At 44.6% G+C, this 14,086-nt stretch overlaps 1 protein-coding gene across 7 annotated transcripts in view; it reads left to right on the top strand.

The window, feature by feature from the left end:
- The window catches only part of LOC119952867 (death-associated protein kinase 3-like), a 71,029-nt gene that overhangs the window by 41,228 nt on the left and 15,715 nt on the right, over positions 1 to 14,086 (top strand). For all 7 annotated transcript variants that reach the window (XM_038776440.1, XM_038776444.1, XM_038776439.1 and 4 more), the window contains 3 exons: positions 6,097 to 6,226; positions 12,701 to 12,749; positions 13,688 to 13,714. In XM_038776440.1, the coding sequence (XP_038632368.1) occupies positions 6,097 to 6,226; positions 12,701 to 12,749; positions 13,688 to 13,714 (206 nt within the window). The remainder of the gene's footprint in view (positions 1 to 6,096; positions 6,227 to 12,700; positions 12,750 to 13,687; positions 13,715 to 14,086) is intronic.

Genomic DNA, 14,086 nt, shown 5'->3' on the forward strand with positions numbered 1-14,086 from the left:
CCATACTGGCTCCACTTTACTTCATACCTCAGACCTTGCCTTGCAGTGCACAATATATGTTTGAAAGGCCTCTGTGACTCCATCATATTGCACAATATTCACTATAGCTGGGGCAAGTGATTTGTGACCTAAGTATTATAGATAGTAGATAGAGGGCAGCACAGTGGCGCAGTGGGTTCGCCCCGCAGCCTCACGTCGCTGAGGTCCCAGGTTCGATCACGGCTCTGGGTCACTGTCCGTGTGGAGCACATTCTCCCCGTGTTTTTTAAAAATAAATTTAGAGCACCCAATTATTTTTCTTTCCAATTGAGGGGCAATGTAGCACCGCCAATCCACCTAATGTGCACATCTTTGGGTTGTGGGGGTGAAACACGGGGAGAATGTGCAAATTCCACACAGACAGTGACCCAGGGCCGGGACCCGAACCCGGGACCCGAACCCGGGTCCTCAGTGCTGTAGTCCCAGTGCTAACCACTGTGCCACCGTGCTGCCCACTCTCCCCATGTTTGCATGGGTTTCACCCCACAACCTTCCTGGTGCCGGCTAGGTGGATTGGCCATGGTAAATTGCCCCTTAATTGGAAAAAATTGATTGGGTACACTAAATTTATTTAATTAATAAATAAATAAATAGTAGATAGAACCCAGAGATTGTAAAAGTGTTGGGATCTCAGCAGATCTGAGGAATAACAAATATTGGTGATAGAATCTTCCAGATGCCGTATAGTAAGATTGAACCACTGAAGCTTACAGCAGAGAAGGATTCCTCTTAGCTCAGTGTGTACATCTTAACCCTTTACTAAAAAGCCGCAGACTGATTCCCTGAATTGATGTCTTCCTTGAATGTTTACTCCGCCTTTAAAAGATGCAGCACTGGAGGGGGCTGAATGGACCGGTCAAACGGGCCCGGGTGTTTACACACCTGAAGGCGGATGTGGCTATGCTCTAGGAGACGCACCTGAAGGTGGCGGACCAGGTTAGACTGTGGAAGGGATGGGTGGGCAAGTGTTTCATTCAGGGCTGGATGCAAATAACCGGGGGGTGGCGATCCTGGTGGGGAAAAGGGTGTCGTTTGAGGCGTCAAAGGTGGTGGCTGACAGTGGCGGGAGGTATGTGATGGTGAGCGGTAAGCTGCAGGGGGAGCGGGTGGTGCTGGTGAATGTCTATGCTCCGAACTGGGACGATGCTGGTTTTATGCGGTGCATGTAGGGCCGCTTTCCGGATCTGGAGACAGGGGGCCTGATATTGGGGGGGGGGGACTTTAATACAGTGCTGAATCCCCCATTGGATCGATCCATGTCCAGGACTGGCAGGAGGCCCGTGGCGGCTAAGGTATTGAGGGGGTTTATGGACCAGATGGGAGAGGTGGATCCTTGGAGGTTCGCGAGGCCGAGGGCCAGGGAGTATTCATTTTTTTCCCACGTGCATAAATCCTATTCCTGGATCGATTTTTTTTTTGTTCTGAGCAGGGGGCTGATTTAGAGGGTGGAAGATGCCGGGTATTCGGCCATAGTCATTTCGGATCATGCCCCGCACTGTGTGGACCTTGAGCTGGGGGAGGAGAGGGACCAGCGCCCGCTCTGGCGCCTGGAGGTGGGGCTGCTGGCGGATGAGGAGGCGGGCGGGTTCAGGGGTGTATCAAGAGGTACTTAGAGGCCAATGATAATGGGGAGGTCCGAGTGGGGACGGTTTGGGAGTCATTGAAGGCGGTGATTAGAGGGGAGTTGATTTCCAGCCGAGCCCATAAGGAGAGCGGAGAGCAAAGAGAGAGGGAGAGGTTGGTGGGGGAGATGGTGAGGGTGGACAGGAGATACGCGGAGGCGGGATTGCTGGGGGAGCGGCGTAATCTTCAGGCCAAGTTCGACTTACTGACCACCAGAAAGGCGGAAGCTCAGTGGAGGAAGGCACAGGGAGCGGTGTACGAATATAGGGAGAAGGCAAGTAGGATGCTGGCGCATCAGCTCCGTAAGCGGGAAGCGGCCAGGGAGATTGGTGGAGTGAAGGATAGGGGAGGAAATGTGGTGCGAAGGGGGGTAGACATTAATGGGGTCTTCAGGGAATTTTATGGGGAATTGTACCGGTCTGAACCCCCGATGGACGGGGGGGAATGGGGCGTTTTTTGGACAGGCTGAGATTTCCGAAGGTGGAGGAGGGGCAGGTGGAGGGGCTGGGGGCGCCGATTTTGCTGGAGGAGCTGGTCACTGGGATAGGCAGCATGCACAGGGAAGGCGCCGGGGCCGGATGGGTTTCCGGTCGGATTTTATAAAATGAACGCAGACCTGCTGGGCCCCCTGTTGGTTAGGACCCTTAACGAGGCGGGGGGGGGGGGGGGGGGGGGGGGGGGGGGGGGGCAGTGGAGTCGGGAGTGCAGGAGGCGAAAGAGGCTGGTGTTCTGGCCTTTGTGTCCCTAGTAGCCCGGCGGAGGATCTTGCTTCAGTGGAAGGATGCAAGGCCCCCAAGCGTGGAAGCCTGGATCAATGATATGGCGGGTTCATCAAATTAGAGAGGGTGAAATTTGCCCTGAGGGGATCAGTACAGGGTTTTTTTAGGCGGTGGCAGCCTTTCCTTACCTTCCTGGCAGAACGGTAGGAAAGTAGGTCGGCAGCAGCAGTAACCTGGGGAGGGGAGGGAGAAGGGAGTTGGTTGAATATGTCGGGTGCTAATCTATTTCTTTTTGTAGTTACTGGGGGGGGGGGGGGGTTTGGTTTTGGGGGTTTTTGTGTTTTTTTCTTTTTTGTTGTTAATACTGTTTTCTTGTTGATATTTTCTGTTTTTGATATTTTGTGAACATCTCAATAAAAATTATTTAAAAAAAAGATGCAGCACTGCTTGTCTCAACTACTCTTTGTGAGGTGGCACAGTGGCGCAGTGGTTAACACTGCTGCCTCACGGCACTGAGAACCCAGGTTCGATCCCAGCCCTGGGTCACAGTCCGTGTGGCGTTTGCACATTCTCCCCTTGTTTACGTGGGCCTCACCCCCACAACCAAAAGCAGACTAGGTGAATTGGCCATGCTAAATTGCCCCTTAACTGCGAAAAAATAATAATCGGGTACTCCTCTAAAAATTTTTTAAAAACTACTCTTCCATACTGGAACACCTCTCTTCGCTCTCAACCACTTGTAATAAGTTAGCACAGGGCTAAATCGCTGGCTTTTAAAGCAGACCAAGGCAGGCCAGCAGCACGGTTCAATTCCCATACCAGCCTCCCCGACAAGTCGCCGGAATGTGGCGACTAGGGGCTTTTCACAGTAACTTCATTTGAAGCCTTCTTGTGACGAGAAGCGATTTTCATTTCACTTCCTGTTCAGAGGAACAGGATTTTCATCACTGACTTCCTGTTCAGAGCAAATAGTATTTCCCTACTTGCTATCTGGATATAAAAAACTCTACTAAGTCTTTGCTATGTCTTCTCTGCTGCCGAGAAATAGCCCCAACATTTCAATTCTAGTCTTCCATGCGTCATGTCATCCTGGTTAATCTATAAGCTACGCTTTCTTGCTCTTTAATGCCTTTCTGTAATGGGGTACCCAAAATGGAATGTGCAACCTAACTTGCCTCTTGAAACTGTATTCGAACAGATTTGCTTTTGTACTTCTCTTCGAGAAAAACAAAGGGCTACTAGAGATTCGAAGAGGGCCTGCCTTCCCACATGTTTGAGTGGTGCGGAGGCCTCGCTGCCCTATTGGAGAAGCTTACTAAGGGTTTTGAAGATTTTCTTTACTCTGGCTAAAATTTAACCACTTCATCAATCCAAGCCTTCAATTTATCAATGCATCCCACTCTGTTCTTCTGTTACTGGAGAAAGCTATATGAATTTTTGTGGGTTCCGACTATTTTGACCTGTTATTTATTTGCTTTGAAAATTGAAGATATGCATGGTTAACAAAATGCCCTCCTTATGTTTCAATCGCATTTCGACCAATTGCCCTCTTTGATGATTGTAGGATTTTCAGATATATTGGATTATATGTATTTGGTGCGGTAAGGGTTAAAAGCCTGGGTTAGTGCGCGTATGTTTGCTGCAGCAGTGTTTTAAAAAATCCTGGTTTGCAAGGCAGCCAGGCTGTGTGGCTACAAGAGGTGCAAGTAAAACATCGTCAAAGTTGGGCTAATGGAGTTTTTTTTAATAGAAAGCGGGTTCCCTGGGGAGTGGATAATTAGAGACATAGCTTAGTGCGGTGATGTAATTAATGGGAGGGACCAGAGGCAGAAGCAGTTTCTGGAGTTTGGGTTTAGTTTTAGATTGGGATGTGAACAGACAATAATAATATATTAATAATTGCTTATTGTCACAAGTAGGCTTCAATGAAGTTACTGTGAAAAGCCCCTAGTCGCCACCTTCCGGCACCTGTTTGGGGAGGCTGATACGGGAAGCTGTACTCTCCATACAGTGAGGTCAGATCTGTCTGTGGACAGGTTAGCAGTCTATTTCAAAACAGTTCAGTTAAAGATTTGACTGTGGACAGAGCAGAAGCAGCGGATCTCAAGACAGAGTTAAAGATTTGCGATAGGAGCAATTTCAAAGGTTTGCAGTTTAAACAGTATGTTGAGACAGGCAAAAGTCTGTAAGATTGTTCCTGAAGGATATTGCTTTCTGAAAGTGGTTTAACCAAGACATCTCTACTGCGTGTATTCCTGAGTGTGCTAACTTTTTAAAAAGTGGATTTTGACCTGAGGTGGCTGTTGTTTGAGTGGCGATAAAGATAGCAGTTAAGGGTTATTGTGTCATTGCATTGATAAACATTGTTTAACTGATAATTGAATGATATTTGCCTTTATGATAAATACTATAATAAAGTTGGTTTTAATATACCATATCCCTATTTGTGCATGTAATCACTCCTGGAGCGACGTATCCTTTCCTCACAGTCTTACAAAATTAAAATAAAATATTGGGGTTTCTGTCCAGTATCCGAACAACTGTTGGGGTCGTGTCCCGGATTGCAATATATCTCCGTTTGACAAAATGGTTTATTTTACCATTCGCAGCTATCCTACCAGAATGTCTTGTAATATATTCCTTGTCGATCCAAAAATTGTTTCAGTGCACAAATTAATAAGACAGATATGTGGGATTCAATCCCCATGTCATACAAACCAGCTCAACAAAACGTTTCAAGTCTAAGGTGATAATATCTGATTAGTGGCCTGTTCTGTCATTCACATTATTTTTATGCTCCAAGGTTATCTCCAATCCTGTGCTCAATGCTAATTCTTCTTGATCTTTTTAAATCTGCATTGTCCCATTGTAAATGTGTAAACTCATGTATGATAATTAACTGTAATTATCTCAGTGTATAATGCAGGGTTTCAGCTTTCTGGTGTTCTTTTCTATCGCTGCATCATGACTCTTATATCCCTCTCCCTTTCCCCCTTTCTCTCCCTCGAGAGGAGCCAAACTTTAAGTGAATGTTTATGACCTCCATCCCTCGTCTATAAATAGCAATAATCCATATGTATTGATATTTGAATCTTGCAATTGTCGTAAAAGTTATGATCCTAATCATTTGGATTGTGTGAATTTAATCGAAATAAATAAAGGTTTCATAACTGTATGTTGTACCTTGTGTTCAAACGCTGACTAATAATCAAAGTATGGAAGTGATCTCAAGAATTAGGATTTCCAAGAAAGGTTTCAGGCGGATAAAAGGAAATAATGTCATTTGAATATCTTTGTTATACCATGTGTTACATAAAGATCAACCTGAGCTAACTAATGTCTTGGCATTTAAGGGAGTGACTTCATGGTGTTGTCACTAGACTAGAAAACCAGAGACCCAGTGCAAGATCTGGGTTCAAATCCCACCACAGCAGATTGTGCAATTTGAATTCAATAAAAATCTGGAATTGAAAAGTCAAATGGTGATAATGAAGCCATAGACAGTTGTCGTAAAGCCCCATCTGGCTCACTAACATCCTTTAGGGAAGGAAATCTGGTCTGGCCTACACTTGACTCAAATGTCCTCTGGGCAATAAATGCTGGCCCAGCCAGCAAAATTCATATCCTGTGAATGAATAAAATAAGAATAAAATGCAGGAGTCTGCGTACACAGTAGATTTTCTCCATGTCCTTATCTTTTGTTTATCTCTCCTAGCCTGAAAATATTATGCTTCTGGATAAAAATGTCCCCAATCCCCGCATCAAGCTGATCGATTTTGGTATTGCACACAAGATTGAAGATGGGAATGAATTCAAGAACATCTTTGGAACCCCTGAGTTTGTCGGTCAGTATGTTACTTGGCATTCTGTGAGATTTTTAGCTATTCAACAGTTTATTTGAATACAAAAAATATTGGTGTAATTTGTCAACACTCGCTCTGAAGCGAGGAGTTAGCTCTCTAAGATATAGATCACCATCGAAATGAATGGAGGAGCAGGCTTGAGCTGAATGGCCTACTCCTGTTCCTTTGTTTCTATGTCTCCTGTGCAGCAACACACAACATACAATTAAAACATGTTAAGATGCTTCACAGCGTTATCCAACACAATTTGACACCAACCTATAAAGGGGGTATTAGTTTAGGGGAAAATAGTCAAAAACATTTGCTTTCAGGAGCTTCTTGCAGGAGGAAATGAAGAAGAGAGTCCGAGAAGTTAAGGAAGAGAATCCCAGAGCTCCGGGCCTCAGCAGCTGAACACAAGCCACCAAGCAATTAAAATAGGGTCAAAATACAAGAGGTCAGAACTGGAGGTGCGCAGATTTCTTGGTGGGTTGTAGGGCTGGAGGGTTGGGGACAATCAAGGCCTTTGTGGGATTTGAAAATTAGGAAGATTTTAAAATTATGGCATTGCTTAACTGGGAGCCAATATAGGCCAATTGCACAGTGATGATGGGTAAACAGGACTTGGTGCGAGTTAGGATATGGGCAGCAGGGTTTTGAATGACCTTCAATTTGCTGGGTGGTAGCTGCGTTGCCAGCCTACAGGGTGTGGCGATGATACTGGCATGGCTGGGTGTTTCAACAGCAGATGAGCTGAGGTAGTAGACAAATCAGGCACTGTTAGTGTTAGAAATTGGCAGTCATAGTAATGGAGTGAATATGTGGCTGGAAGTTCATCTCGGGGTGAATTATGACACCAAGGTTGTAAACCACCTAATCCAAACTCTCAGTTGCCAGGAAGAGGGAGCGAGTAGGTGGTGAGAGAATGGAATTTTTTATGGGGACTCGAGGGAACAGCAAAGACATTGACAGTATTTAACTGCCGAGATTTCTGTTCATCCAGTAGTAAAGTCAGACAAGCAGTTTGACGATTTAGAGAGGTGGTGGTAGTATTAGTGTACGTAGAATCATGGAATGATTACAGAAGACAAAGATGCCATTTGGCCTGTTGTGTTTGTGCTCACTCTCTCCAGGGGAAATCCACCAATCTGCTCCCCTGACCCTTTCTCTGAGGCCCTGCAATTTTTTTCTTTTCAAATAATGATGCAATACTTTTTTATTTAAACACTACGTTTGAATCTCCACAGCACACTCAAACAATGCATTCCAGATTGTAACGAATCACTACATAAAAAATATTTTCCCTCCTGCCACCATTGCTCTTTTGTCAATCACTTAACGCAAGAAATAGAAGCAAGAGTAGGCCACCAGGCCCTTTGAGCTTGCGGACAACGCAAAGGTTGGTGTAATTGCGGATAGCAATGAGGACTGTTGGAGGATACAGCAGGCTATAGATTGGTTAGATACTTGGGCGGAGAGATGGCAGATGGAGTTTAATCCGGACAAACGTGAGGTAATGCATTTTGGAAGGTCTAATACAGGTGGGAAATATACAGTAAATGGCAAAACCCTTAAGAGTATTAACAGACACAGGGATCTGAAAGTGGCAATTGTCATGGGAATATCACTTTAAGAAATGTTTGTCTGCTCAACTGGCTGCAGTGATGTCAGAGTGTGGGTGGAGCTGAGCTCTGGCTCTGCTTTTTAGTTTCGCTTTGAGGAAAAGCTTGGGTGTGTCAGTTTTTTTTTGTTCCATTTTAGTGTTGGAGCTGCAGCCAGCCAAAGAAGGTGTGATTTTGATTTCTCTGCCATCTAAAGACTCTCTAGATCATTTGGTGAATTCAGAGTGATAACTGCTCTCAGTAGAGACTTTAAACCTGATGTGCTTCTGTAAAAAGGGGTTTTGTCTTATGGATGTTAAAAGGACAGTTTAAGGATTATTTAGGATTTAGATTTGTTTATTGTCACGTGTACCGAGGTACAGTGAAAAGTATTTTTCTGCAAGCAGCTCAACAGATCATTCAGTACATGGGAAGAAAAGGGAATTGAACAGAATTCAAGAAAATACATGAGAATACATAATAGGGCAACACAAGATATACAATGTAACTACATGAGCATTGGCATCGGTTGAAGCAGACAGGGTGTAGTGTTAATGAGGACAGTCCATAAAAGGGTCATTTAGGAGTCTGGTGACAGTGGGGAAGAAGCTGTTTTTGAGTCTGTTCGTCCGTGTTCTCAGACTTCTGAATCTCCTGCCCGATGGAAGAAGTTGGAAAAGTGAGTAAGCCGGGTGGGAAGGATCCTTGATTATGCTGCCTGCTTTCCCCCGGCAGCGGGAGGTGTAGATGGAATCAATGGATGGGAGGCAGGTTCGTGTGATGGACTGGGCGGTATTTAGTGTTGTATTCTTTGGGGGTTGTATTTGAATTGAATTGATGGTTGCTAAGATGTTGACTGTATGTTTTAAAAAGGTTAACTGAGTTCATAGAATAAACATTGTTTTGGTTTTAAAAATACTTTTAGATTTCTGCTGCACCACACCTGTAGAGTGGGCCATGTGCTCCCCATACCACAAAAGTCGTGGGTCAGGTGATCTCCATGATACACTTTGGGGTTCTCTAAACCCTGGCCCATAACACAATGCAGGTGGAAAAGGGAGTCAAGGCATAAGGCGTGCTTGCCTTCATTAGACGGGGCATTGAGTATTAAAATTGGCAAGCCATGCTGCAGCTGTATTGGACCTTAGTTAGGCCACACTTTGACAAAATTAGAGTTCATGGAATCAAACAGGAAAGTGTAGTTGAGACCGCAACCAGATAGCCATGATATTGAATGGCAGAGCAAGGGCTGAATGGCCTACTCCTGCTCCTAAGTCCTGTGCATTGAAGAAGGATTGGAAAATTATGGTCAGTGTCTTCGTAATTTCCATCCTTATTTCCCTCAGTATCCTTAGATACATCTCGTTTAGTTCTGGTGACTGACCTATCAAAGTAAAACCAACCTATTTTAATACCTCTTCCATCAATTTTTTTGTCTTTGTTTTATAAATTTAGCGTACCCAATTATTTTTTTCCAATTAAGGGGCAATTTAGTGTGGCCAATCCACCTATCCTGCACATCTTTTGGGTTGTGAGGGCGAAACCCACGCAGACACGGGGAGAATGTGCAAACTCCACACGGACAGTGACCCACGGCCGGGATTCGAACCCGGGTCCTCAGCGCCGTAGGCAACAATGCTAACCACTGTGCTGCCCTTTCCATCAATTTTTAACGTATTAAGTGTCTCGACTCTTTCACTATGACTTGGGGGGCATCTCCTTCCTTGGTAAAGACAGATGCAAAGTACACATTCAGTACTTTTGTCATGCCCTGCCTCCACACACACACACACACACACACACACACATCCTCTTTTATGTCCCTAATCAGCCCACTCTTCCTTTAACCAGCAAAGAAGAACCTTTATTTTTTAAAATAAATTTAGAGTACCCAATTAATTTCTTCCAATTAAGAGGCAATTTAGTGTGGCCAATCCACCCACCCTGCACATCTTTTGGGTTGTGGGGCAGAAACCCACGCAAACACGGGGAGAATGTGCAAACTCCACATGGACAAGGGGCTGGGGCTGTGATCGAACCTGAGATCTTGACACAGTATGGCAGCAGTGTTAACCACTGCGCCACCGTGCTGCCCTAACTTTTTATTCTTTAAATATCTGTTTACATAACACCTGAAGCCTAACACTGTATTGTTGCCCATGGGCAGTATGTTCCATCTTGTCTTGGCGGCATGGTTAGCACTGTTGTTTCTTGGCACCAGGGTCGCAAGTTCGATTCCCAGCGTGGGTCACCGTCTGTGCGGAGTCCGCACGTTCTCCCCGTGTCTGTGTGGGTTTCCTCTGGGTGCTCCGATTTCCTCCCACAAGTCCTGAAAGACATGCTATCAGGTGAATTGGACATTCTGAATTCTCCCTCTGTGTACCCGAACAGGTGCCGGAATGTGGCGACTAGGGAATTTTCACGGTACCTTCATTGCACTGTTAATGTAAGTCTACTTGTGACAATAAAGATTATTATTATTATTATTATATGCTATCTCTCTTGAATTCACTATCCTTCAAAATCCCAAAACATCTTCTCCCATTTATATGAACCCCTCCTTGAATTCAGGGCTAACCCTGTGATCAGAGGCATCGCACCCCTTTATTTTGATCAAAGCGTATCTGAAAAGGAAGAATTCCCAGGGTTACATGGTGAAAGGCAGACGAATGGAACAAAGTGAATTGTTCACTTGGAGAGACGGTGCCGAAATGGGGCAGCAGTAGGCCACGGTCCCTTGAACCTGCTCTGCTATTAAGATCATGGCTGATCGCTACATTCCCACCTACCCCGAATAACCTTTCACCCCCTTGCATAGCAAAAATCTATCTAGCTCTGCCTTAAAAATATTCCAATACTCTGCTCCTACTGCCTTTTGAAGAAGAGAGTTCCAGAGACTCAGAACCCTCTCCGAGAAACATTTTTTCTTCATCTCTGCCTTAAATGGGCACCCCTTTATTTTTAAACAGTGACCCCTAGTTCTAGATTATCAGATGAGAGGAAACCTCTCTTTATTCACCCTGTCAAGATCCCTCAGGATCTTAATGTAGTCTTCCCGCCTTCATTTACTGGTCAAAGTTATGATTTTTCTGAAATTTCATAAAGTTCTAATTTGGCCTCAACTGGACTATTGCTTCCAGTTCTGGTCACCGCAGTTTCGGAAGGATGTCAAGATCCTTGAGGGTTTGCAGAGAAGATTCACCAGAATAGTTCAAAGGACGGGGGATTTTAGTTACAAGGTGAGGTTCGAAAAGCTGAAGTTGGAGCAAAGGAGATTTATCAGAGATGTGGCAGAACCATAGAATTCCTACCGTGCAGAGGATCCTTTTCGGCCCATCGAGTCTGCATCGACCCTCTGAAAGAGAACCCCACCTAGGCCCACTTCCCCCATCCTATCCCTATAACCCCATCTAATCTACACATTTTTGAACACTTAAGGGGCAATTCATCATGTCTAATCGACCTAACCTGCACTACTTGGACTGTGGAAGGAAACCAAAGCACCTGGAGGAAACTCACTCAGACATGGGGAGAAAGTCACCCAAGGCCTGAATTGAACACGGGTCCCTGGTGCTGTGATGCAGCAGTGCTAACCACTGAGTTATCCAAAGATATATTACGCATTTAATTGAAATATTCCTACCTGTCTGAAAGAGCTGCTTTGAACCCAGCCTCGGATGCAGAGTAAACATGTTTCAAGAGTATTTGGGGTGACTGCACCCCAGGAATTGATATTGTGGGGTACTTTACAGAGGCTAAATTGGACCAAATCCTGTGGGAGAAAACCAGAGCACCTGGAGGGAACCCACGCAGACAGTGGGAGAGAGTGCAAACTCCACACAAGTGACCGGGGCCTGAATCGAATCCGGATCCTTGGTGCTGTGAGGCAGCAGTGCTCACAACTGCGCCATTGTGCCGCCCTACCATCAGTCATTTTAAAAGGAAATATTTTTTTTATTTTTATTTTTTAAATTTAGAGTACCCAATTATTTTTTCCAATTAAGGGGCAATTTAGCGTGGCCAATTCACCTAACCACATCTTTTGGGTTGTGGGGGTGAAACCCACACAGGCACGGGGAGAATGTGCAAACTCCACACAGACAGTGACCCAGGGCCGGGATTCGAACCCAGGTCCTCAGCACCGTAGGCAGCAATGCTAACCACTGTGCCACCGTGCTGCCTTTAAAAGGAAATATGAGGGGCATGTGAAGATCACAAACGTGCAGGGCTACGGGGTCAAGTGGGGAATGGGATTAACTGCTCAAGGGCTGGTTTAGCTCAGTAGGCTAGACAACTGGTTTGTCATGCAGAACAAGACCAGCAGCGCGGGTTCAACTCCCATACCAGCTGAGAATTCTGAATTCTTCCTCTGTCTACCCGAACAGGTGCCAGAATGTGGCAACTAGGGGCTTTTCACAGTAACTTTATTGCAGGTGTTAATGTAAGCGTACTTGTGACAATAAAAGTTATTTATTTATTTACTGGTTTGCCCTGCAGAGAGCCAGCAGGACGTGAGGCCCCTTTGACCTGGAAGCGGCCATTAAACTGACTAAACTATCTGGGGCCATTTCACTGTTTCAATGATCTAAATATTCTTGATTGGTGCTTGTAGGGAGGGGTGAAAAATAGAATGGTACTACATTAATCTCAATTACACTTAATAATAGTAATCTTTATTGCCACAAGTAGGCTTACAGTAACACTGCAATGAAATTACTGATATTCCTTTAAAAAAAGAAACATGCTATAATTGTCAACCATTATTATTTGTTCTTCCCTCTCTGCTGTTCCCCCCCCCCCCCCCCCTATAGCATTAGGATGGAGTTGCTGAGGTATGCCTTAATTACAATACTTCTTTTTCTTTTCCTTCCTTTAGCTCCTGAAATAGTAAATTATGAGCCTTTGGCTTTGGAAGCAGATATGTGGTAAGTTCACTCTCACTCCCTTGATGAAATGTGCATTTGCTTTTGTTAAAGTAGATATATCCATGTTGTTTCTTTCCCCTGCCCTTGGCTTCAGGTTTCCTCTAGGCTGCAGTGCAATTCACATATTCTGAGCGCATTTCTGTATCTCTTGCAATTGGGCAATTCCACAGCCGTTGAACATGTGTACCTGGGGCAAAGAATTATCAGTAGGCTATCCAACTGTAAGAAGTGTAACAGCTGGGCAGCATGGTGGCACAGTGGTTAGCACTGTTGTCTCTCGGTGCCCAGGACCTGGGTTCGATCCGGCCCTGGGTCACTGTCCATGTGGAGTTGTCCCCATGTCTGCGTGGGTTTCGCCCCCACAACCCAAAGATGAGCAGGATAGGTGGATTGGCCACGCTAAGTTGTCCCTTAATTGGAAAAAATAATAATTGGGTGCTCTAAATTTACTTTTAAAATGGTATAACAGCTGAAGCTATGTTCTTGACCTTGCAACTGGTTTGTAGATGGCATTATTAGCTGATGACCAGAACAACTACTGAGTTTGTTCTGTAATGCACTGCTGTAATTATTTTTTAATTTAAATGGATAGAAGTATTTCTGAAATGGATCAACTGCATTGAGATCACGTTTTCAATGCCTGGCTTCTTTAAGTCATTCCCTGATGTAGACATTGCTACTTTTGGTCACTTGCACACAGTAAACTGATCTACCCAATGCTCTCATTTTACTGCTGCCTTTGGAAAGAGGAATGAATGTGTGATCGCAAAAGTTACTTTGGTGTTATTTTTAAGAACTTACCTTTCATTTGAGTTTGTTTTGATATTGATTTCGCTTTGAGCTTCACACAAGCCTCTTGCTGACTATATCAGTGTATTGAGAATTATGCCTTGCAAAGTGTCCCAGAACTCAACAATATATTTTTCTTTCAATTACAGGAGCATTGGTGTAATCACCTATATTCTGTAAGTATGTCAGTGGTATGATATGTTTCAGGAATTCAGACATGAAGTATGATTGTCTATAATTCTGGGACGTTATAAATAATCTAGTTGGTCCTGTCGTAGCATGTTCGTTGCAGGCAATTGAAAAAATTAGGCAGTCATTTCTGATTATGAAGTATTTTAGGAGCTACGGATTGTGACTAAGATGTCATGTATTCTGTAAAAAGGTGAAAGCCTTTTCATATTGTACTGATTTTTTGCTTTCCTCCCCTGACATTCACACCATAGGTGCCAACAGCCCTCTTTGCCCAAGTTGCCATTCTTATAAATACATAAATGTTAGAGTTTAGGGTCTCTGCCTCCCCCACCAACTTGGGCAGCGCATTCCAGATG

The sequence above is a fragment of the Scyliorhinus canicula genome, chromosome 18 (genome assembly GCF_902713615.1).
Source record: "Scyliorhinus canicula chromosome 18, sScyCan1.1, whole genome shotgun sequence".
Classification (NCBI taxonomy): Eukaryota; Metazoa; Chordata; class Chondrichthyes; order Carcharhiniformes; family Scyliorhinidae; genus Scyliorhinus; species Scyliorhinus canicula.